Source organism: Lactuca virosa, chromosome 2, assembly GCF_052849685.1.
Source record: "Lactuca virosa cultivar CGN04683 chromosome 2, Lactuca_virosa_CGN04683_v6, whole genome shotgun sequence".
In the NCBI taxonomy this organism is placed as follows: Eukaryota; Viridiplantae; Streptophyta; class Magnoliopsida; order Asterales; family Asteraceae; genus Lactuca; species Lactuca virosa.
Window position 1 is genome coordinate 84,283,311 of NC_136427.1, and position 25,705 is coordinate 84,309,015.

The 25,705-nt window shown below is 35.5% G+C and overlaps 3 protein-coding genes across 3 annotated transcripts; 1 reads left to right on the forward strand and 2 right to left on the reverse strand.

Annotated features, from left to right (window-relative positions):
• Window positions 1–61: 61 nt before the first annotated feature.
• Window positions 62–995, reverse strand: LOC145159241 (exocyst complex component SEC8-like). Its single transcript, XM_079078169.1, has 4 exons — window positions 726–995; window positions 508–628; window positions 237–354; window positions 62–148 (listed from the first exon to the last, which is right to left on the reverse strand). Exons 2-4 carry the CDS (start codon window positions 564–566, stop codon window positions 83–85), a joined length of 243 nt encoding a protein of 80 aa, XP_078934295.1. The 5' UTR covers window positions 567–628; window positions 726–995; the 3' UTR covers window positions 62–82.
• Window positions 996–9,845: 8,850 nt separating this feature from the next.
• LOC145157571 (uncharacterized) lies at window positions 9,846–11,020 on the forward strand. Its single transcript, XM_079076598.1, has 2 exons — window positions 9,846–10,140; window positions 10,380–11,020. The coding sequence occupies exons 1-2, from the start codon at window positions 9,846–9,848 to the stop codon at window positions 11,018–11,020; spliced, it is 936 nt and encodes a 311-aa protein (XP_078932724.1).
• A 3,255-nt stretch (window positions 11,021–14,275) lies between these two features.
• On the reverse strand, window positions 14,276–24,867 carry LOC145159237 (putative disease resistance protein RGA3). The gene is made up of 2 exons (XM_079078166.1): window positions 24,730–24,867; window positions 14,276–18,121 (listed from the first exon to the last, which is right to left on the reverse strand). Exon 2 carries the CDS (start codon window positions 18,114–18,116, stop codon window positions 14,889–14,891), a length of 3,228 nt encoding a protein of 1,075 aa, XP_078934292.1. The 5' UTR covers window positions 18,117–18,121; window positions 24,730–24,867; the 3' UTR covers window positions 14,276–14,888.
• Between the last annotated feature and the right edge of the window lie 838 nt (window positions 24,868–25,705).

A 25,705-nucleotide genomic window follows, 5' to 3' on the forward strand; every position in this document is an offset into this window, starting at 1 on the left:
GACACATCTTTTTAAAAAAAAAACATGTGTTTCATATATCAATACATAAAATAAGAACTTGCCTTTCTATAGAATCGACAATTTACTCCAATGAATTACTAAGGGATGCCAACAATATAAGTTTGTTGTTAACACGAATTAAAGACTCCTGAAAGAAGAGATATATTATCTTATTGTAATCTTCTATAAAACAATAACTTAAATTTTTAAAAGGAATAATAAGACAGATCACAGACCTGTTTGATTGGCCTTAGTTTCATGACAAGAGCACTGATTTCCAATTCAAACCCATCAGATTCAGCATCAGCAATATGGTTATCTTCATTGGCATGAGCATGAGCAAGTGAAGTTCGGCTGTCGAATGAAATTGGTCATTTAGCATAGATATCAAAAAAAGGTGGAAATGGAAATAATTTGAAGAAATAGCTGCAGGATTTCTTGAAATTATAATTACAAGTAAATTATGCCAAAAATAGAGATTATGGAGAAAGTGAGAAAAAGCAAAACCTGGATAATAAGGCCGAGGCCAAGAAGGAGACTGAAATTCTTCTTGAGAAAATCGACATCTTTCTTTACAACTTGTACGAAATGCCCAAAGCTTCTCCCAAATAGAGAAAAGAACATTCTTCTAGGTTTTCATAAGTCAAAAAGAAAAAAACCCTAATAAGTCTTGTCTCCATTAAATCCATTAAATAAAAAAGATACAATATTTGAATTTTCAATACCTTGAGACAAAATCGAGAAGATACATCTTGATCAAATACTCCCAATGCAATGACAGGAAGCGATGTGAAGAAGACATTGTAAAGAGACAAATACCAATCATTATACGCAGGTTGAGCTGAGAATGATGCATAAGCTTCATACAAGAAAATCGTGGTTCCAAATACGATGTTTTTATAGAAAAAATAGCATATCTGCAAAAATTAAACCAACAAAATCAATCAAATATTCAATATACGACATACCCTTGTGCATCAAATTTGGGGATTTTTTTTACAGAATTCTTAACATTGAAGAAATTCTTCGGTAAGACCAATGTCCATGGACTAATAGCAATTGTTCCAAAAACCGGAATTGAGCAATTGAGATGTCGCTCGACATAACCGCCTGCATTCCCTCAACTCCACTGATTCCGATTCCGATGTCGGCTTCTTGAATCATTCCGACATCGTTAGCTCCATCGCCGATTGCTAATGTCGTCTTTCCGGTTCCCTCTTTAACAAGTCGTGTAACCAATGCCTTTTGTTTTGGTGATGAACGACAAATGGTCGACGCGGAGAGTTGATGGGGAATCGGGAACGATGGGTGGAAAAGAAACTGATGGTCGAAAATCGTTGATGGTCGACGCGGTGCCCCCCAGGGAATTCCTGGGGTTACGCATAGGATCGATTCCATTTCATTATTTAGTAGAACGCATAGGATCGATTCCATGTATAGATGAAATCAATGGGGTTATGCATATGGCAGAAGGAAGGAGAAGGAAGGGGTTAGGGTTCATATCTATTGAGTTTCAGGGGAGCTGATTGTGTTGATTGTTTAGAGAGAAAACATAAGAATGAAGGAAAGAATCGTAAGAAGGAAGTTTTATTCGGGAGGCGCGTGTATTATGCTGGGTCAGGATGACGTCAGCAAAATGATCCTAAGTTGGAGACTAAAGGAGGGAAATGCAATCAAGGGTTGATGTTTCTTCAATGAAGAATTTAAGGTTTTGTTTTAGTAATATTTAGAGATATATAAATTTTCATATGTAATCTAGAATTGATCTTTGTAACTGTTTTATTTTCATTTACCTTTTATCCTTTTGATATACCTCTATATTGTAATATGATATGTAAATATATCTTTCCATTTTAATCACTACGTTTCTTTATATGGGTCGGATACTTTTTTCTTATATGGAACATGGAAATTTTTGTAATAATTGTGTCAATGAGGATATAACTAAGAGAAAAGTACATAAATGGTCCCTGTGAAATCCAAAATTCACATATATTGTCCCTAACCTTTTTTGCTTGATAAGCATTATCTGTGTCGTTTTACTTTCTAGTGTAGTTGGTCCGTTTCATTTTATTACAAATTTGATCCAAAATTGTTGTTTTACCCCTTTTTATTGGTTTTTATTTTTTATATTATAATTTATATTAATTAAAAAAATAAAAATCCATTAAAACTATCCTTAACCCAACCATCTCAGTTTGTCTTCAAGCTTGACGCGATACCTCCCTCAACCTCACTTCATCAGTGCCACCCTCCGCCAGTAACCAGTAACCAGTAACCACTACTTTTCTCATGCACTGTCTCGTTACTTCCTTGCCAGACTCACGACCCAATACCACAAAGAAAATCAACTACATTCTTCTGTTTGGATGAAGAAATATGAAATAGTAGTAAACAAAATGAAAAAAATAAGATTTTGAAATCAATTGCAGGTTTGAAGGTGAAGGTTTTGATGTACTCTCTTTTGAAGCCAAACAACAATAACAAGTTTTGGCCTGGTCGATTTTTAACATTTAGTCACAACGGTTATTCCTTGGAAGTTCTCTTTGTATAGGTTTGTATATGTTTCATTTTATTGAAGTTCTATCTATTTAGATATTGTTCCTTGCCTAAAAACGAGAAACTGAGTAATAAACTATTGCTGAAATTTATTATGTGGCTTCTCCATATGGACCATACAAGCATTTCTTTTGGATTTGTTTATAATATTTCTTCCCTCCACAAACAAATGGTGGCTCTGTATTTCACATTGTGTTGTTGTGTAGTTTGTTTTTTCTTTGTGTTCGTGATCATTGATCTTGTGAAGTATTGGAAGATCTTCATACATATTGAGAATGAAACTCGGTTGCCTCTGAGATTTGGACTCAAATTTTGAGGATGGTGTTTGATAGTGTTGTGACCGGAAAAAAGATGACGAAGGGTGGAGGGTGGGGCGGGTACAAGGGTATGGGGATGGTGGGGCCCTATTTTTATTATTGATATAAATCAGAAATAAATAAAAAAAAGTGATAATAAATATTCAAAAAGGTAAAATAGTCATTTTACAGTAAGAAATTGAAACCACATGGACCAACTTTATAAAAAAAGGTAGGGACGATATGTATGAACTTTGGAAACCATGAGGACCATTTGAGTAATTTTATTTATAACTAATTAATCAACATTTTAAAATATTGTCCGACCTCAAATTGTTCTATGGTTGTAATCATTTTACATGCAAGCTTCATCCAACACAAACACAAGTAATTAATAATATAATTACAAATTTTTGCCAAAATTTGTGTAACTACATATTACATCTTTTGAATCCATCTAATATAATATTTTCAATAACAAAGGGTTGATAAAATGTTTGAAATAAGTTGTTTCACTGAAATATTCAATTATATGCCTGAATCAAAATAAACCGCATTCTATGATGCATGGAAACTTCTCTAAGGTTGCGGTTTCCGTTTCGTAAACTCCATGGAAATGGATACTCCATGGAAACATTTCCTGGAAGTATCCGGTATAATGGAAACGTTTCTGCGAAGTTTCCTTGAAGTTGGGGTGAAGTTTCCTAACTGTTTCTATTTTATTTTAGGGTTTACATGAGCTTTTTAAGTTTAAATCCAAAAAAGGATAATGGGCTCCTGTTTTTAAGGCTCAAAACATATCTGGTATTTCCCTAAGTCCCTAATCTATCGTCGATCAAAATCTCCTGTCATGAGTCATCTCCCGTCTTCTCGATCAAAAGACGATCAATCGATCATAATTCACAAGGATCGTCAATCATCATTCATCACAATTCTTGATTCTTCTAATTCCTAATCACATCATCGATTATGGTTTCTCAAGAAGCACAATGATCGTAGATCATTATTCATCACCATTTTTTAATATATATATATATATATATATATATATATATATATATATATATATATATATATATATATATATATAGGGGAGAGTTCAAATAAAAACAGTAAATAGTGTGAGAACGTAAAAACGCTTTTCTATGTTATTATTCTGCAATGAATTTTGTATCGATAACTTTATGTCATTATTCAGCAAAGAATAAATGAATATTCAAAGGTTAAAATTAAAATTAGAATTTACTACAAAAATGCACATACATAAGTTTATAATAGAATAACATTGTAATGAATATATGACTAATCGAAAGTTAATATTTATATTAAAATTACTTCAACAATACACATATACAAAATTCATTACAAAATAATAACATAAACATAGTGTTTTTACGTTCTCACACTATTTACTGTTTTTATTTGAACTTACTAGAGCTAGGTTCAGGTATTAAAAGTAATTATTGTGTTATTGTATGCATTAATGTGGGACAATCATTTCAAAAACTTAAATAAGGATATGTAATCTTACCAATTAATTAATTTTGTTAATTAAATAAAAATTTAATTAATCCCTAAAATAGTGGATTGCTTTCCTTTAAATCCCTTCAAACCGTTACTGCTTCTTTATCTCCAATCCATCCCGTCTTCTTCAAAATAACCGTAAACCACGATAGAAAATGAAAATAAATTGACTTTTCCGAGGAATTCTTTTCCTACACCATTCCAAGGAAAATTCCAATTAAACACTCGCATTCTTTTGTTCGTTCAAGACGCAGACCCTAAAATCCTTTGAAGGCTCCTGCTTCACTCACCTGTCCATCCAACCGACGACTTAGCACTACCATCGTACGACTGGAAGTTGTTGTCGCTCCTCCGCCGGTTTCGCACACCATCGACCGACCATTGTTGCATCTCCATTTGACCCTATTCTCCTCATCGATGCTCCTGCTTCATACCCCATCCCACCCAAATCTGGTAACATATTGCCGCCCTCGCAACACCGGAAGCTGCCTTCTCTCCTCCTCAACGGTGTTGGGACCATCGTTTGGATTCGGAGGCGGAATGGGCCGTGGTGGTCGGGCAAGATCCTGGGCCCTATGAGCTCTCTGCTTCTCCTCTCATGTCTCCCCGATCTGGAACTCCTGTCAAACTTCGTGGGAGGGAAGATTCCAGTGTGTAAGTCCTCTAATTCACTTCCTCGATTTCATTCTTATGCTTTCTGTATCTCGTGTATATTTGTTGGATTGCTGAAAGAACAAAGACAACTGGTGCGGTTTTCATTTGTTGAGGAAGTAAAAAAGAATGATTGGGTTAAGGTCATTTTTTTTTGTTTCTCACATTCGAACCCGTTGAACACACACCTGATATCACATAGCTAGTTAGCTCAGCTCACATAAGGTGATTGCTTCGAACGGTTGTGGCGCTTCAAATGCTGTAAACCAGTGCGCAACCATGACTCCGACACAAAATAGAACACGGTGATTAATAGGAGTCTGGATGGTATTTTCATGTTCTGATTTTGTAAGTATTTTCATCTTCTTTTTTTGATTTTTTTCATGGAAATATTTCTCGTGAACAGTAATTATGTGATTCTAACAAGTCATGGCGGTTCAGAAATCTTAAAGAACACAAAAATAATTCTATGAGAATATTGCACACCAGGAGTTTGTAGAAATGTCTGAAAGAGAACTTGATGTTCAAATTCTTGAAGAACACAAAAATAATTTATGAGTTCGTTATTTGTGTTACTTGATTTTAACATGTAGTATGAGTTCTCTAAGAATTACTAAAATTTGTTTTATTTTTGTCGTATAAAAGCATTCTCACATAGTTTTATTCTTACATAATTCAATTTCATGACAGTTATTCAAGCCCTATTATCTTCACTTGTTTTACAAACATAAAATATTCATTTAAATTACAGTAAGGTGTATTCAGGATTTTGCATTTTCAAAATTGATTATGAGTTTTGATTTGCAACTATAATAATAACTAATAAGCATTCTTCATAAGGCCTAATTGTCAAATTAGATACGTTGCTATTTTATTATTTAAAACAAATATATTCATCATTTTGGAAGTTTTTGCTTGTAATTTGTGAATTTGGTTTTAAGGATTGTCATACGATTTCATGGTAGTTATTCTTATAAAATGCTCAATTTCATAGCAGTTATTCTCATAGAATGTGTGAAGGAGACATGCTGATCAAGGGCGTGAACGTTGGATGATTGCGCGTGAGATGAAGATGAATAATGCTTAATGGTCTTCACAAAAGCAAGCATTATTCATCGTTATATTCTGGAAGAATAGTCCTAAATAAAATGATCGAATGCATTCGTTCAAGAATTCTATATTTAAGAATTCTATGCTTTTTAAGATCTTTATTTATTTTTTATGACATTCTGTTAGAATATGTATAATTGTATTAAAATGTACAAGACTATTACTCTATAAGAATATGTATGAATCTATATTTACATTCAATGTCTATGATTATATATAAGAATCATGTTATTTTTAAACCGATGGTTCAAAACTATTATTTGTGTTAAAAATATTCATTCATTCAAAACATTTATTTTGTCAGAATAGATAATCTGACATTCTCATAAAATATCATTCTAACAGAATTATCTTAGGATTATAATCTAATTAGTTAAAAAAATCAAAATTCAAAATTAAGAAAATCAAATATCTCTAAAAATTCGAAACTTTTTATTAATTAAAATTGTGTTTCCTAATTAGTAAATTTTTGGTAAATTAAGAAAGTGAATGTTACTTATTTATTAAATGGAAAGCTTTTTCTTTTTCTTTTTTAATTTCTTTAACCACAATAATCACTTTCTTAATTTACCAAAAATGATTGATCCACATTTATGCATACAATAACATAATAATTACTTTGAATAGAATAACCTAAGCCTATATATATATATATATATATATATATATATATATATATATATATACATTGCCGTATCTCTGCCGTATCCGTATATTGAATTTTTGAGTTTTGACTTTTCCCGTTTCCGTTCCGTATGCGTTTCCTATTGTCGTATCTGTTTCCGTGCAACTTCGACCACATTAGATAGATGCACATTTTCCCCCCTTCAATTTTTGATGTTTTACTTTATTGCAACTGTTAATGTCATTGTATAGCAGCCTACTTTCTTTTTATGTAGTCGTATATCTACTATTTCTTCAAATAGACAGTAACTTGCTATAAATTGACTAAAATATTCTGCTTTTCTCATTTTATAGCAACGTAGTCTTCATTTATGTCAATTTATAACACTGTGCTTTCTATTTGTGTCTTCTTATAGCTAGTGTGGCTTTAAGCAGAAATTAGGTTCCTATATATAAATTGAGTAAAATATTTTATTTATATTATTAGATAGAAATGTACTTTTCATTTATGTCATTTTATAGCATCCTACTTTCCATATATGCCATCTTATAACTATTGTGCCTTTAAATAGATAGAAGGTTTCTATTAATTGACTAAAATATTATGTTTATGTCATTTTATAGCAGCGTACTTTTCATTTGTCCTTTTATAGCATCCTGCTTTCTATTAATGTTATTTTACATAAGCCTATTTTCTACTCATCTCATCTTATTGCTATTGTGGCCTTGTGCGTTTAAATAGAAAGTAGGTTGCTATTAATTGCCTAGTGATTCAGATGAATAAACTACAATTGCTTAGCTCAAGGTGGAAGGTGAACAACAGGACATGTCTATTCCAGTATGTGTTCATGCTGAGAGATTAGCAATCGAGAACTATTGGTCCGCTTATTTTATCAATCTACATGAGTGTAGCATGGAAAGACATGTGTAATAAACTGATGAAATGGTTTATAGTATTAAGCTTATGTGGTTAGTTTATCAACATGGTTGAAATCAACTTTATGAATGGAAGATGACCCAACACCATTTTTTCATTTGAAGTTGGAAGATTGGATCAAATTGATGAGTTATAGAAAGCATCAATATAGCATGTTTAATGTCTTAAATTATGGGACTCTCTATTTTCGTCCATATTCCCTCCTTAAATATTGGTCTATCAATTATCTTTTTTTTTTTGTGATTGTTTAGCTTATTTATTTTGTCTCTTTGGTTGTAATCGTTGTATTAAAAATCAATCAAATAAAAGCTTTATTCTCCTATTCTGTGTCACCATTGATTTCTAGATGGTATCAGAGCCATGTTTTAAAATCAATTGATCCCAACATCATGACCGGAAACGAAGGTGACAAAGGTGGATCTAGCACCATCAATTTCTCATCGCCATACTACCTACACCCTTCGGATTCTCCTAAGAAACCTTCTGTAAATGAGGTTCTTACAGATGGAAACTACAACAATTGGGTACGAGAGATGACCAACTTTCTCTTTGCCAAAAACAAAACAGATTTCATTGATGGAACCTTGAAGAAACCGGAGATTTTGTCTCCAGAATACAAACCATGTATGAGGTGCGATGCAATGATAAAGGGGTGGCTTACCACATCCATGGAGAAAGGTATACGTGACATCGTGAAATACGCCAGCACATCATTAGAGATTTGGTCAGACCTGAAAGAAAGATTTGGGAAAGAAAGTGCACCGAGGGCTTACAAACTAAACCAGAAGATCGCCGCTACACGTAAAGAGGGCAACAGTGTTTCGACCTACTACACCCGTCTCAGGTCATTATGGGATGAGTCTCATTCAATTTTTGCTTTTCCATGTTGTTCATGTAACAAATGTATGTGTGAACTAGGAAAGAAAATCACCGCTCATCTTGAGAAACAACAACTTTATGAGTTTCTTATGGGCCTAGACAACGATTTCAATGTTATCAGGACCCAAATCTCAGCAACAAAACCCGTTCCTACTCTATGGACGGCTTATCACATGGTGGCAGAAGATGAAAGACAAAGGGCCATATCTCTTGAGAACCAAGCCACTCCAGAACCAGCTGCATTCAAAGCCTTCCAGAAACGTGATTTCAGACCAGCGAAAGGGAAGGACACGACCAAACAAGAAAAAGAAAACAAGCAAGACGATGAATGCACTTTTTGTGGAAGGAACGGGCACAAACGAGAAGGGTGTTTCAAACTAGTTGGTTATCCCGATTGGTGGCCCGGGAAGAGAGACGACAAGACAAAACCAAAAGTTGCATGTGTTAACAACCAAGCAAGCTCCATACCCGGATTAAATGAAGAACAATACCAAGAGTTTATGAAGTTCTTTTCGAGTTTGAGCAACAATGGTGAGACAAAACCCGAGGCAAACAAGACACGTAATAGGGATGATGTGTGGGTTGTTGACACAGGTTGCACCGAAAACATAATTTACAAATCCAACCTTCTTAAAAATAAGAAGGAAATCTCAAATGAAGCTCCTGTCATCATACCAAATGACGATACCATTCCTGTTGAGGGAAAGGGAGATTTTTTGTTGCCAGGGGGAGAAAAATTAAAAGAGGTTCTTTATATCCCTAATTTTAAACACAACCTCCTTTCTGTTAGCAAAATTTGCAAAGATCTCAAATGTGCTGTAACCTTTTTCCCTACCTTTTTTGTCATGTAGGGGCTTCGAACGAGGAGCTTGATTGGACCGAGGTGCCAAGGGGGTTTGTATCTCATGGACATGTTCAAGAAAGGAAGACAAGCGATGATCGCCACCACGGACACATGTCATAAAAGATTAGGACATGCTTCAAGGGATAAACTATCCAATGTCAATCTCTTTAAAAATAATTCTAGTAAACTTAGCAATGTCTTTTGTGATTCGTGTGCTAAGGCCAAACATGTTTGTAACCCTTTTCCAAAGAGTTTTATTAAAACCAATGGCTGTTTTGAACTTATCCATTGTGATATTTGGGGAGGCTATCGGGTTCCTTCGTAAACACGTGCAAATTTTTTTCTCACCAGCGTTAACGGTTATAGTAGATCGGTGTGGGTTTTCTTAATAAAACACAAGAAAGATGCTAGTCAATGCCTAATGAATTTTCATAAGCTGGTTGAGGTTCAATTTGAAAAACGAATAAAAAGGGTTAGGTGTGATAACGGTTGGGAATTCACATCTAACGCCATGATCGCCTTTTATGAGAAAAACGGAATTTTGTTAGAAACTACTTGCCCCCACACCCCTCAACAAAACGGGGTTGTGGAAAGGAAACACAGACACTTGCTCGAGACAGCACGTGCCTTACGCTTCCAGGCAAATATTCCAAAAAGATTTTGGGGAGAATGTATTTTAACCGCTGCATACATAAAAAAATCGTCTCCCATCGAAGGTAATTGAAAACAAGACCTCTTACGAACTTGTTTGGAATGAAGAACCTAATTATGAGCATTTGAGAGTCTTCGGATGTTTAGCTTATTTTAAAAACACCAACACCGGAGGAGACAAATTTGAAGAAAAAGGGAAACCCGGAGTTTTTTTAGGTTACCCGCAAGGAACAAAGGGATACAAAATTTATGACATTGAAAGTAAAAAAAATCATTGTGAGCCATGACGTATTATTTCTTGAAGACAATTTTCCCTTCAAGCACATTTTCGGAAGCTTTGATTGCAGCAAAGATGAACCAACCAAAGTTCATTTTGAGTCCACTAACTCCAACTTGGACGGTGGTGAGCAAAACAATTGTTTTGATGATCCATCACAAGATTGTCCTAGCACCACATCTGATGATACAAGAACTGAAGAAGAAAACAATGCTCAACATGAGAATGATTTCTTTGAAAATGGCAACCCCATTTTGGATCAAGAAATCCAAGAAGATCACACCATTCCTCACGATGAACCGGAACCAAGAAGCAAAAGGATACGAATACAACCGGCTCGTCTCAATGAATACGCCGTGAACCTTGCCCCTTTGGTCACTAACTCACAACCCGACTCCAGTCAAGCAAACTCGACGGTACACCCCATTTCTCATTTCGTTTCTTATGATAAATTTTCTCATTCTCACAAAGCTTTTTTAACGGCAATAAGTTCTAATCAAGAACCAAGTTGTTTTGAACAAGCTGCACAGGATGAGAAATGGGGGAATGCCATGCATCAAGAAATAAAGGCTCTTGAAAAGAATAGGACGTGGACTTTAGAAGAATTGCCGAAAGGAAAGCTCAAAATGGGTTTACAAGACAAAGTTCAAATCCAATGGAGAGGTTGAAAGATACAAAGCCAGACTCGTTGCAAAAGGTTTCACACAAATGGAAGGAGTAGACTATCATGAAACTTTTGCTCCGGTTGCCAAGCTTGTCACTGTTTGAACTCTATTAGCCGTTGCAACCAAGAAAAACTGGAGCATCCATCAACTGTCCGTCAACAATGCGTTCTTACATGGAGACTTAGACGAATAAGTCTACATGAAGATTCCAAAAGGGTTTGCAAAGGAAGGAGAAACTAGAGTCTGTCGTCTTCAAAAATCTCTTTACGGGCTCAAGCAAGCGTCAAGAAACTGGTACAGAAAGTTAACAAGTTTCCTTATCTCCTTGAGCTTCGAACAGTCAAAAGCAGATCACTCCTTATTCACTTATCAAAATGGAGGGGTCTATGTTGCTATCCTTGTTTATGTAGATGACGTCATCATCGTTGGGAATAATTCCGACAAGATTCAACGGACAAAACAACAACTTGACAATGAATTCAGTATCAAGAACCTTGGACCCCTGAAATATTTTCTTGGGATTGAGGTTGCCAAAACGAGTGATGGCTTAGTTTTGAGTCAACGAAAATACATCTTGGACATCTTAAAGGATAGCAGAATGTTGGGTTGTCGGCTAAGTGCTTTCCCTTTCGAGCAAGGAACCAAACTAGACAAAGGAGAAGAACGAGCTCGAGTGGATGCTACCCAATATCGAAGACTTGTGGGAAGATTGTTGTATCTACAGGCTACCCGACCTGATGTCACATATGCCGTGAATGTTCTCAGCCAATTTGTATTGGACCCTCGTCAAAACCATTTGGAAGCCGCAAATCGGGTCTTAAGATACTTAAAAGGAACACCGGGTCAAGGGATTCTTCTTCCCCGCGAAGGGCCTTTAAATTTGACTGCTTAGTGTGACTCAGACTGGCTTGGGTGTCCTTTCACAAGACGGTCCAGAACAGGGTACCTTCTTTTATTCGGTGGCGGCCCCATCTCTTGGAAAACAAAAAAACAGTCAGTCGTCTCTCGGTCTTCGGCAGAGGCAGAATATAGAGCGATGGCTTCCACTGTTAGTGAAGTCTTGTGAGTGAGATGGTTACTCAAAGATACACAAGTTCAACTCACAACACCAACATCCTTGTTTTGTGACAATCAAGCGGCTCGTCACATAGCTAACAATCCCGTTTATCATGAACGACAAAAAACATGTCGAAATGAACTGTTTCTTTGCTCGTGAACGTGTAGAGACTAGAGACATCGAACCACAACCAATTGAAAGCAAACTTCAACTTGCAGACCTTCTGACTAAGGGTCTCAGCACGCAACAGCTTCGTTCTCTACTAAACAAGATGGGCATTCGCGATCTCCATGCTCCATCTTGAGGGGAAGTATGAGGTTCTCTATTTTCGTCCATATATTCCCTCCTTAAATATCGGCCAATCAATTATCTTCTTTCCTTTTTTTTTGTGATTGTTTAGCTTATTTATTTTGTCTCTCTGGTTGTAATCGTTGTATGAAAAATCAATCAAAGAAAAGCTTTATTCTCCTGTTCTGTGTCACCATTGATTTCTAGATAAATCGTGTTTTATAGTGGTTCTCTGTTATATTATATTTCTAACAATTACAAAATATCAAAGCCAAATTTCAAACCTGATTACCAAAAAGAAAACAAAAAACTAACCATGGTTGATTATAAAACTGAGACCATTGTTGTTTATCAACAATACAAGTAGCATCACTCACAAGGCCACAGCCACCTTCAAATCCTTACTCTGTGACGCAATAAACACATTAGCAATTTCATTCAGTGATTGATACTCTTGCTGACGATCTTTGTAAAAATTAGGAAGAACCTAATGGGAATTTCTCTATTAAGTCATTTTTTCTACATTAAATAAAAAAGGAACATCCATATATAGGTTATTGGATAAAGTTGTGTCCTCATTAAGTCCCTTAAGTTCAAAACTAAAAAATTCTGATCATTATTCTCACTGGTACGGATCTGTAGCATCAAGAATAATGAAACTAATAACAAGAAAATTATTTTTTAATTAAAGAATTTTCAGCAGAAGCACATCTGTGGCAAAAGTTGAAATGATGAAGAAAGAAACGTATAAAACCAATAGGACATTGGAAACTCTCAAGTATAAAACACTAAAATATGCACTAAAATATGGATTTAACTTGATGGATTCACCATGTCTTCAAAGAAGCATGACAGGTGTTGCCCCCCTATAAAACATCAAAATCCATATGGATTATGAACTTAAATTGTCGAAAAATAAACCACAAAACTAAAAATTTATATCCCACGTTTTTGCATTTAACCAAAATATTATTGATACAAAACCAAAATATGGTTATTTCTGTAATTTACGCTGGATCTGCCACTACTGCTGACTATTTCAATCCTATAGAGTTTCAACAAACAACGCCTCTTGTTAACAGGTGAGAATCACCAATAAGCTATCTGTTAAAAAGGTAAAACATCTAATGAGAATCAATTTCAATGATTAATTCATTAAACATAAAAACTGTATTCAAATCCATGATTTTTGTTAAATAAATAAATATTCGGTGAGGACCTGCAGCTTTATTTGGACCAGTCAACACGAGCAATGATATGTATGATAATCAGATAGGGTTTAGCTTCTCTTAAGGAATAAGAAGAAATGAAAGTAGTTCAAATTTACCAACTTTTGATCACACAAATAATATTATATTAAGAACGAAAACGTAGTAACTTTAATTTCATAATTTTCAAAAAGGATAACAAAATGTTTTGATAAATTACTAACAAATAAAATAGAATGAAGTTTACATTGATGAAATACATGTCTAGAAATCCTTTATTACTTCAACAACCTGCAAAATGCATGGAATTCATCATTGTAACATTAAAATAAAAAGATTTACTGAATGTAGAAAGACATTATCATGTATATATCTGTGCACATATGTATTTGTATCTATACGGATGCCATATGGACATAGTAAATTTATAGAGACTAAAACTTTGTATGAAAAGTAATCTAACGTTCACAATCATCATGATGAACACCAAATGAAAAGTAATCTAATGATAATGACAAGGAAAATGAATGCAATGATTTTTAAGGAAAACTCAAAGAATATGTATATCCTCAACACTACAATGGGGGCATAGAATCTGTGGATATCTTTTCATTGGGGAATTTTGTCGAACACTTGGTGTTCATAAAAAAGAGAGGGTTCATCACTACTTCCCTGATCAATTTGTTGTTGCAAAGCATTACCACATTCAAAAAAAGACTGATGACATAAAAACAGGTAAAATTAACATCATAAAGAAAACCAATTTTACATAAATGAATAAACTATTGGCGACCTGATAAGATCACCATTAAAGAAACAAAGCTTCTCGTGGCTTCTTTGCCTTCAGTTATGGCTTATGGGTGGTAAATCATCTACAATTTCATCAGGTTCTTCAGTCTCTGTTTCTATTTCTTCTTCCATTACACCATTTTCACTGTTAGCAGGAAGCTCGATAGAGGCAACATTATGTTCTTGAGATTTTTTCACTTGTTATTGTTTGGGTTGGGCCTGCAAATGTTGTTGTTGCCGCAGTTGTGGCTCTGGAGGTGGCTGGGACCGGGATTGGGGAGGTAGCGGTTGTGATTGGGTCGGGATTGGGCTGAGGCTAAGGATTTCATTATTTCAAGGTTCGTTGCTTTTTTCCTTATCATGAATCATTATAGTAAGTGGTAATTGCTAGATTTAAACAATAATATCAATGATATATTTGTTGAGCAATGTTAGTAGTGTACCTTTATGACAATAAGTTCAAGTCATGACTTTTGACAACCAAATTGGATATTTTTCAAAATCAAAATTAGATCCTGATACCAAATAACTAATTAACATCTCTACTTACAGTCAAATTATCTAATCTGACAACATTTGCTTCTCGCGGTGCTCCCCGCTTAACCTTTTCTTCATCTAGCCCCTTGCAATTATAGAAAATAATTTCTCGAATAGATGACATGTTGGTTAACCACATGGGCAGTTCTTGTAATCCGAATCTATCTATGCGTAACAAAGTCAGTGAGGTGAGGTGTTGTATTTCTTCTGGAATTGACTCCCAATGATCCCAACCTCCCAAATACAAAGAGTGAAGGTGGTTTCTTAACTTCTCGATGCCTTGGAGACATGGAAAAGAATCGAGCTCCTTCGAGAACAGACCAAGTTCCAACTCATTTAAGAATGCATAACAGTCAAACAGTTTGTGAGGCAAGGAAGTCAGTTTGAGGCAATGCGTAATGTACAAAGTCTTCAAAGAATGACACTGTTTGGGCAAATTCGCTATTTCTAAAAGACTAGGACACATGGAAATTTGTAAAGATACGAGAGATGTGAGTCCATGTATACTCTTAATGGACGCCAGTCCTTCGCAGCCTCTAATCTGTAAGGAAAAAAGAGGATGGGGATGGCATTCATCCAAGTGAATAATTTTTGGGCACTCACGAATGTACAAGCTCCCAAGGACAGGAGATATCATTTTTGAGCTGTTGGGTGCTCCATCTATCCACTTTTCCAATTTTCTCATGCGATATAGTAGGAGTGATGTCAACGATGGAGACAAAGGCTTTGTTATTCCACTACCATCGGAAGTCCTTAAGCATGTCAAGCTGTCCATATTCTGCAACCACAGATGCCGAAGATGTGGTAGGTGCTCAAGCGTTGGAAGAGAGAGGCAGCTTCTACAGTTAGATAATGTGATATCCATCAGCTTATCAAGGGGCGTCCATTTCCCTTCGATGTGGATCACCATCTTCATTACCCAATCTGGAAAATTATCACCAGAAAAATTCTTAATTGTCAATGTTTTTACATCTCTAGGGGGTTGCAAGCCTTCCAATACATCCTTGTCAATTCGGTTGGCGCCTTGATCGTCTTCACTCCATTTGAAATGAATATTGTGTAAATTTTTCTTGCTAGATAAACCTGCCTTGCTAGCTTGCTCCTTGCTACTGACGTTCTCTAGATGTGAAATAAAGAGGCTTCCACTGAGGTTATTCAAATGGCGTAGCTCTTCAATACTATGTCCCTTCCTTTTAAGCACCTTGAAGGAGGGCGTAAATGTTCGAAGAGAAGTCAATTGTCCCACAATACTCGCGGGAATGTTTTCTTCACACTTAAGATACCGCAGGCTTATCAAATTTCTCATGGTTTCTGGAAACTGCTCTATGCGATTAGGCAACTTCAGAGTTTGCAAGTGGTACAATTTACCAATAGATTCAGGAAGAACACGTATCTCTGTAGATGATAAATTAAGATACCTGAGATGCACCAACCCTCCAATTGAATCGTCTAACTTCTCAATACTATCTCCCTTGAGTTTTAGAATGCGTATGCACTTTAATCGTTGAAATGAAAGTTTCTTCTCGACTTCAACTTTGATAAACAATGTATGCAAAGTTCTAGCCACTGTATTCCTTTCAATGAACATAGAAACATTGGCTTTCAATTCATCGTACTTATTATGTTCTTGGTAAAAAGCAAGATGTTTAAATTGAGGTATACATGCAATATCATCATTTGTCGCATCTACCAAACATAAGCTTTCATGTTTTGAAAGCGATAATGAGAGATCATGCACCATATCATGCATGCTACAATGATCGGCGTGACCATACTCATCCCTTTCAACATCTTGGAACAACGAATTGCTGACCAAAATTTGAAAAATCTCATTTCCCACATCTTCCATCTCTTTGTTTCTTTCCTCATCCGCTTGAATCAATCCCATAGCCATCCAAAGCTGGACCAGTTCTTCCCTTTTGATGACCTTATCTTTTTTAAAGATTGAACAATATGCAAAGCATTGCTTGACGATAGAATTGGGGAGATTATCAAAGCTCAGTTCCAAACTCTTTTGAACTCTATCCCTTTCTTCTTCTAGATCCCAAACCTTGCTATTTTTTATAGACAACCACTTTTCTTTATCATCATTATAATTTCCCAACATGCCGCCTGTTACATTTAATAGCAATGGTAAACCCCCACATTTTTTTACAATCTCGCGGCCTATCTCCTCCAATTCTGGAGAGGGTGCCACAAACGCTCTTTCTCTAAAGATGTCCCAACAATGATCATCCGAAAGACCTTTTAAAATACATGAATCAGCCTTCATTCCGGTAGTTCCGATTTCAAGTTTCCGTGTAGTGACAAGAATGCCACTTCCATTTTGGGAGTTTACATTTAGCATACAAATCTCAAATTCTTCCCAATATGCTCGCTCTTCAACCCAAACGTCATCAAGGACAAGCAAATATCTTTTTGATCCCAACTTCTCTTCAAGACTTTTAATTAAATTGACCTTAGAGTCCGACTCAGGTTTCTTTCCGGCGAGAGATTCATAGATCTTTGCGAGAAGTGTGTTGATGTCAACCTTAACCGACACACACAACCAAGCTTTAACATCAAAATATTGCTCTATGGTTTTACTGTTGTAGACCGACTTAGCCAAAGTGGTCTTCCCAATCCCGCCCATTCCCACTATGGGAACAATTGTAAGTTTTTCTTCCTTTCTTGATTGGGTTAAAAGCTCTATGATACGTACCTCATCATCATCCCTCCCAACAGTTTTGAATTTTTCTGGATATGGAACAGACTCCCGATAGAGACGTTCTGTAAAAGGGGTGGCACCAGGGTTTTCATTTTGTAGTCCTAATCCGTTTGCCTGTGTATTGATATCAAGCAACTTTTTATTGATGTTTTTGATTTTATGACCCATTTCCCAGCGAAACGAAAGCTTTTTTAAACTTGGAAGAGATGGCACCTTTTTTGCCACCCGATCTCGTTTCTTTATCTCCCGCCTCAGCATTTCGTAATGAACCTCGTCCAACACATCATCAGCTTCACCCACTACAACTTTTAGCTGCTTCAGCCACACCATCACAGCTTGTGTTCCCTTTTGACTTTCCGCGTCGCTCAACTTGGCACAGATCAGCTCCAATGTTCTGTGGAGGCTGATCAGCTGTTCTTCGTAGCCCCAAGAAATGGCAAGTTCGCCAGCAGCAATAGACAACACTTTTTTCAATATCCCTCCAGCGACAATAGTGACTAAGGCTTCAGCCATTTTCACTGTTGAGAAAAGTAGATAATTAGTTAGATGGTGGAAAGAGATATACATGATAAATGGAAAGAACCCACCAGGGAAAGTGGAATTGTAACCAAACAGGGTATGTATCGTAATAAACATATTATACTCAAACGGAGGATATGAATCAGGTAATTAATTATCTATGAAAATAGACTTTTTTTATTCTTTTTATTATATTTGTATTTATTTGTTTTCCTTCCATTTATTTAATATATATACTTATATACAACATTTTGATGCAAATCTGAATAAACAATTGTAACCCACGTATGCTTCTCTACATTATCAAAATAAATTTCAATGCAGTGTGATCATGCCACCGCCTCATACGGGAGCAACACACATACGCACATCTTGAATCAATCTAATATATTATTATCAATAGCAAGGTTGGGTAAAATGTTGAAACGAATTGTGTAGACACGTGTAACTTTTCAATAGCAAGGTTAGCTGAGTTTTGTACCAAGGGATTATACTTTTGAAAAGTATTTACCAATTAAGAGTACTTTGAAATTTAATTACAAAAATATTGTAGTTTTATATTAAATGACTTTTTATCTCCTACTATATAGGACCCATTTGCATTTTTGCACACCACACCCCATAACAACCCACACTCCTCACCTCTTTCCCTCATACGAACACTCAAATCCAGGTGGAGATTAACCATGTTCTTAATTAAAAATGAAGAATTGTACAATGCATGTACAAAAGCATGTTTGTATGCCGGCATAATATCAAAAAATAGGGTAGAATATGGATCAAGGTGTTGGTGTTCTTGGCTGAAGAATGATACACTGAATCAACCATGTTCTTACTTATATAAAAATGAAAAATTGTTAGGCACCTTCGATCTAATATTAGCTTCATAATGGTGTATATGTGGATGAACAAAAGTAACGATTTGATTGCTTGCACCAACAATCACGCTTCCATGGACTAAGGACTAACAGATTAAGGTTTGTAGTTAGTAGATCATTGTAGTTAGTACATCACGAAGTAGTGTCGATTATCTCAAACCTAGAAGAAACCAATAAATTTAGAAAACAAAGACGACGTTGAATATAAAAACTTGACTAAAGAACTTCAGGAAGTAAAAACATCAGTGGACCATTAAAGGTGTCGTTGGTAAAACCAACAAGTTCTTGGTTCATAATGATTTTCTATGCTACAAGAACTATACATCAAAATTCCCATAAAATTTGATGATAAATCAGAGTTCTAAAGAGATTTGAATGTGTCAAATCTTCACAAATGATACTGAGCAACTTCCTAGACACAAGGCTTCCGCTGAAATCGAATGGCCAAAAAAATATCAAATTGGAAGATTTTTAGAGGAGATATCGAAAACACAAATAGGTTTTGAAAAATCGGTGTGAATCAGTGAATGAGGCGATAAGGGACATATGGATGGAGAGGGACATGATCCACAGATCCAGGAAAAGACGACAAGCAGGCATGACCGGTAAGAGAGGGAGAAACCGATGAGTCGTTTAAGTTTCAGAACCCAAAGAGGTAAAATCTTATGTGTGAGGAAGACTACGTGAAAGAGACCGGAGGAGAAAGCACGTGGGGCGAACAGGGTAATTAGGCTTTTTTTTTTTTTTTTTTTTTTAAATCTTTTTTTTAATAACCAGACTTATTAAGTAAATAAAAATTAAAATACCGTTAGTTGGTAAATATTTATTGGAGATACAACCTTTTGGTAAAAAAAACTCCGCATTAGCCTACCTAATCGGACATCCGTTGTGTTACATCTACTGAATTGTAACTTTGTTTATTAGTTCGTAATAGGATATCAACATATCAATTGTATTAGAAAAATGTGGAAATTAAGTAAACTAGTCAAATGTTTATGACAATTTACTGAATTGTGGATTTGTTTCTTTTTTATTACAAAATGACGGTCTAGTCCGAAACATTATATAGCAGAGTTGGGTAAACCGGTCCAACCCATTTTGTATCGGGTTCTGTACTGAATAACCACTACATATGACATTCTAGAATCTACACCGAAATATCTTCGTATTTCGGAGAAACTTTGCAAAGAAAAAATTACATCCGATTCCGATGAGTTGGATATTTTTGTTGGAAATTATAGAGGAAATGTTGAAAGTTGGCAAGTTTCTTCTATCCCACATTGATGGGGGAATAAACATTTTGTGAGTTTATAAACCATTTCTCTTGATAGGCCTTTAAAGGCTTTAGTGGATAAAAGGAATGACCATGCCCAAATGAATGATCTGTGTAGTCATTCCATGTTCAATAATAGAACATTTTTTTTCTACTTTTCTTACAATCATATCTAATCAAGAAGGATTGATCTGGTTTCTAGATGGAACTTGGTAATAACATTAATAATAATTGGATTTTTTATTCGTAATTAATTGACAGATAATTCTCAATATTATTTGTCGGTTTCCTTACGTATTTATTGGTTCTGATTTACAACAATCTTAACGGTTTTTTTTTTATTTTGTTTGTGATTAGGGCTGCAAACGAGCCAAGCCGAGCTCGAGCCTGACCAGGCTCGGGCTTGGTTCGTTTAACTATTTATAGGCTCGAGCTCGAGCTCGGCTCGTTCGAGCCTTGTGGTACAAAGCTCGAGATCGGCTCGTTAAGAATTGTACGGGCTCGGGCTCGGTTTGGGCTCGGCTCGTATACGGTATACTCTAATTTCCTAAAATGGTATTTATTAAATTGTTATTTATTTTAATATATAAAAATAAAAATAATTTTTTATTATATATATGTAGGCTCGTTTAGGATCGTGAGCCTAATCGAGCCAAGTAACAAGTAACAGAGGCTCGAGCTCGAGCTCGTTTAATAAACAAGCCTAATATTAAGCTCGAGCTCGGCTCGGGCTTGTTTAAAATCGATCTCGAGTCGAGCTTTTAACGATTCGATATCGAGTTGCTCACGAGTAGCTTGGCTCGTTTGCACCCCTATTTGTGATAAATTAACAGACTAATGGCTGCCACCTCCACTTCATGAACCAAGAGTTTGCCAAGATTGACCAATTCGATTGTCAAAACTACATTCGTTGGGCCAAAAAGGTCAAGTTAATTGTTCATGTGCTGAAGCTAGCCTTTGTGTTGGACCCTAACCTGACCCCAATTCTTGCTAATCAAATTCCCGAGGTGGAGAAAATTATGGACCCAACAGTCGTTACAGAACTGGAAAAGCAAAAGGCCCTTCGTAGAGAGTCTGAAGAACTGTATGTGGGTCACATCAAGAACTCACTGTCTGATCGGCTCTTTGATCTTTACATAGCGGTCAAAGATCCAAGAGAGCTATGGAGTGCTTTGAAACTAAAGTACAAGGCACATGATTAAGGTACTAACAAGTACCTTGTGTCTAAGTACCTAGGGTTTCAAATGGCTGATGAAAAATCTATCATGGAGCAAGTACATCAACTCCAAGTCATAGTCAACAAGCTAAAAACACTCTCCGTCTCTATACCAGAACTCTTTCAGGTTGGTGCGATCATCGCAAAATTGCCACCCTCATGGAAAGATTTATCTAAGAGAATGATGCACAAATCTGAGAACTACTCCTTGGATGATCTAATGAAACACCTTCGTATTGAGGAGGAAACTTGCATCAGGGACAAGCATGGTAAAGTCGGATCGAGTGTGCATCACGTGTCAATTGGTGGTTCTGGTTACAAGGGAAAGTATGGGGGACAAAACAAGAAGAACTTCAGACCCAAGAAACAAAGCTTCAAGAAACCGGGTCATCAGAATCCTAAATCGAAGCCAAAGAGGGTCGGATCTTGCCACGTCTATAGAGAGATTTGGGCACTATGCGATAGAATGGGCACTATGCGAGAGAATACAAAGATATCAAATCAGGACTAGTAGCACATGTAGTCAAGCAGGTCACTGATATGGCGGTAAGTATGAACATTGGAGAGATTTTCATGATCTCTTCTCTTACCTGAGCAATCTATTCTCGAGGATGGTTCGTCGACATTGGAGCCACTTTGCATGTTTGTGGGCAACAAGAGAGCTTCCGTACTTACTGTCCAATGCCAACAGGAACGACAGTCGTATGTGTTGATAGTCACACAACTAAAGTTCAAGGAAGGGGTGATGTTCGTTTTAAGTTCACACATGGTGAATGGGTTGCCCTTCGAGATGTTCTTCATGTTCCTACTATCTCGAAGGGGTTGGTTTCTACGGACAAGTTTGACAAGGTGGGTTCAACATGGTGCTTAAGAAAGGCAAAACTGTGACAACTAACGACAGAAGATATGTTAGAAGGGCGAACAATTGTTCAGGGATGTATGGTTTGTGCCTTAGTGATGAGGGTAGTGCTAGTGGGCCAAGTGTTGAGAGTAATGGTGCTAGTGCTAGTGTTTCAAGTGTGTCTAGTGTTGCTAGTAATGATGTAACTGGTGGATTGGTTGCTATTGTGAATGAAGTGAACTTTTCTGGTTATTTTGTGTGTTCAATTTCTTTATGGCATAAACGTTTAGCACACATAAATGTTAAAAACATTGAAAAAAATGCAAACTAAAGGAATGTTAAAATATTACATGAAAGATTTTGAAAAATGTGAAGCTTGTGTGAAATCAAAGTTTACAAAGAAACCATTTCCATTAGTTAAGAGAAATACATCATTACTTGAGTTGATTCATTCTGATATATGTGAATTAAATGGAATACTTACTCAAGGAGGAAAAAGGCATTTCATAACATTCTGTGATAACTCTAGTCGATATCTACATGTTTATTTGCTAAGATCAAAAGATGAAGCTTTTGACGCATTAAACTGTATAAGGCAGAAGTCGAAAATCAACTTGAAAGACAAATCAAAATTCTTCGTTCGGACAAAGGTGGAGAATATTTCAACAAAGATTTTGACACATTTTGCAAAGAGAATGGAATCAAACGTGAGAGAACTTCACCATACACTCCCCAACAAAATGGTTTGGCTGAAAGAAAGAACAGAACCCTTTGTGAGATGATCCACTGTATGTTGAATTAATCGGGTCAACCAAAAAATCTGTGGGGGAAGCACTATTGACCACTTGTTATGTTCATAATAGGATCACTAGTCGTGTGATTCCTACAAGCTCTTATGAGTTGTGGAAAGATAGAAAACCTAACCTAGACTATTTGAAAGTGTGGGGGTGTGTTGCTTAATATCGGACTCCTAATCCTAAGCGAACCAAATTGGGAGCATGAGCTAATAAAAGTATATTTATTGGGTATGCTCACAATAGCAAGGCTTACCAATTATTAGATATTGAATCAGGTGTTGTTGTGGAATCCAGAGATGTTGAATTCTTTGAGGACAAGTTTTTTAGGGATGATGAAAACTCTAGTTACACAACACCTACTAGTACTTGAGAAATTCTCCTACCTCCTCCTATTCTGCAGGAACCAAGGAGAAGTACTAGGGCTAGAATAGAGAAAAGTTTTGGAGACGATTTCTATTCTTCTTTGGTCGAAGGGACACAAAATAAAGTTTTATATTATTGTCTCGCGTTTACTTTCGTCCAATAACAATACACTCTTCTTCTAGCTTTCTTACAATTAAATCTAATCAAGAAGGATTGATCTGGTTTCTAGACGAAACTTGGTAATAACATTAATAATAATTGGATTTATTATTCACAATTAATTGACATATAAATATCAATATTATTTGTCGATTTCCTTGATGTCTTTTGGTTCTGATTTACAATAGTTTTACGGTTAAGTTTTTCTTCCTTTACTTGTATTTGTTTTATATTTAGTATAACTGAAATATTATAGTCTGGAGTGCGAAGAAATGTCAGGATTACTGAGAACATCTTCGAGATGTAGTATTAATTCATATAGAGAGTGTTGGGTATGTAGTTGTTAAGTCTTATTAACGTCCCAATACATTAGATATGTAGTTAGGTTAATTACAACTCTCTTCATAGAACTCCGGGATGAATTTTGTATTCTAGAATACGAAGAATAGCTCTGGAATGTGTACAACAATCTAGTCTGGAACGCTATAGACACTTCGTAATGATGTTCAGTTTAATATTGTAACTAATTTATTTATTCATTGTTTAGCATGCCAAAATTTGGCTCAAAAATTGATCTTTTTGTTTTATCTCAAACCCCAAACATACCGGCCTTAAGATACGCCTCGAAGGAAAAGCAAATTTCACTATAAACTAATAAACCAAAATTTGGCTGATCTAAAGTTATAAAGTATCGCCTAGCAAAACACTATTTGACCAAATCACATAATCTACTCACCAATCGGCCAAGAACATAAATTTCAATAAAGTTATAAATATCGCCAAGCAAAACATTATTTGACCAAATCACATAACCTACTCACCAATCGGCCAAGAGCATAAATTTCAATATGTTACAAATATCCGGCTAGCTAGACCAACATACAAAATATAAATAATCCAACAGTTATAAATCTGAACGAAAAAAGAAAAAGAAAAAAAGTCTGCTCAAGTAGAAAAGAATGGAAAAAAGGGAAGTGATACACAAACAAAGGTATCCCGTCGACCAACAAACAAATGGATTGTATACATGCGCGCATATATATAACATAAACAATATTAAAAAAAAAAATAAGTAAATACCTGTGTCTTCTCTTTTGATCGCCTGTTTTGCAAATAAATATTTTCAGGATGAATTGTGAGTTGTGAAGAAGAAAGTGAAAGTCATAAGGTATACATAACGACTATTTGTAATGGGAAAGGGGGGTGATTGTAATTTTAAAAATCTGACTGCTATTAAACCTTTCATAACATACCAAGTTTTAATATGTAACCAAAACCAACGAAGACTACTTCCTTGTTGTATAAAATATTATTTAGTCTTTTTCAATTAAGAATGAAACATTAGTTAAAAGCTTTATATCACCTTTATATCACCTGCCCCTCATAATTTAAATAAAAGGTAGCCGCCAATATTGAATTACCGCATACAATTATAATATCATTTAAATTATCCAAACAAAAAATGGCATCTACTAAAAGCTTCGTATCACCTAACACTCATAATAATAATTATTATTGTCTAAATGGTAAACAACACAATCTGAAGTATACATCAATCTACCCTAATTAAGGCTCAAATGAGAAATTAATCATAGATCACTAACAATATTTTAGGTGTGCGGTTTGCCCGGTTTTAAACCATGGACCTTCTGTAATTTTACTCTTCAACTTTGAGCTCTTATCATAGGTTTTGCATAATTAATTTATAAATAGAAATTAGCCAATAACAATTAGAGCACATAACTATTTTGAATTTTTAATAATCATTAACATCTCTTAAAAACCTTTTGTACCGACCCTCCACTACAAAAAAGGAAAAAAAAAAGTCTTCGTTATTCACAGTTTTTTTTAGTGACGACTTAAAATCTCATCACTAACAATATCATTAAGTCGCCATATAATAAGTTGTCAGTAAATTTAAAAATTTAATGACCAATATTGTAGTATTCGTCACTAAAAACCCTTGATGTCATCGACCGGTGGTCCTTTAATCGGCGTTTGCCTGTTTTCATGCAAGTGAATGGTGAAGGAGACGGTTATGGAGGGATGGCAATGG

Coding starts and splice junctions, on each gene's coding strand:
- LOC145159237 (XM_079078166.1), bottom strand. CDS start 18,116: ATGGCTGAAGCCTTAGTCACTATTGTCGCTGGAGGGATATTGAAAAAA.
- LOC145157571 (XM_079076598.1), top strand. CDS start 9,846: ATGAATTTTCATAAGCTGGTTGAGGTTCAATTTGAAAAACGAATAAAA. Junction 10,141..10,379: donor AAAATCGTCTCCCATCGAAG/GTAATTGAAAAC, acceptor TATTTCTTGAAG/ACAATTTTCCCTTCAAGCAC.
- LOC145159241 (XM_079078169.1), bottom strand. CDS start 566: ATGTCGATTTTCTCAAGAAGAATTTCAGTCTCCTTCTTGGCCTCGGCC. Junction 355..507: donor GCCTCGGCCTTATTATCCAG/GTTTTGCTTTTT, acceptor TTCATTCGACAG/CCGAACTTCACTTGCTCATG. Junction 149..236: donor AACTAAGGCCAATCAAACAG/GTCTGTGATCTG, acceptor CTCTTCTTTCAG/GAGTCTTTAATTCGTGTTAA.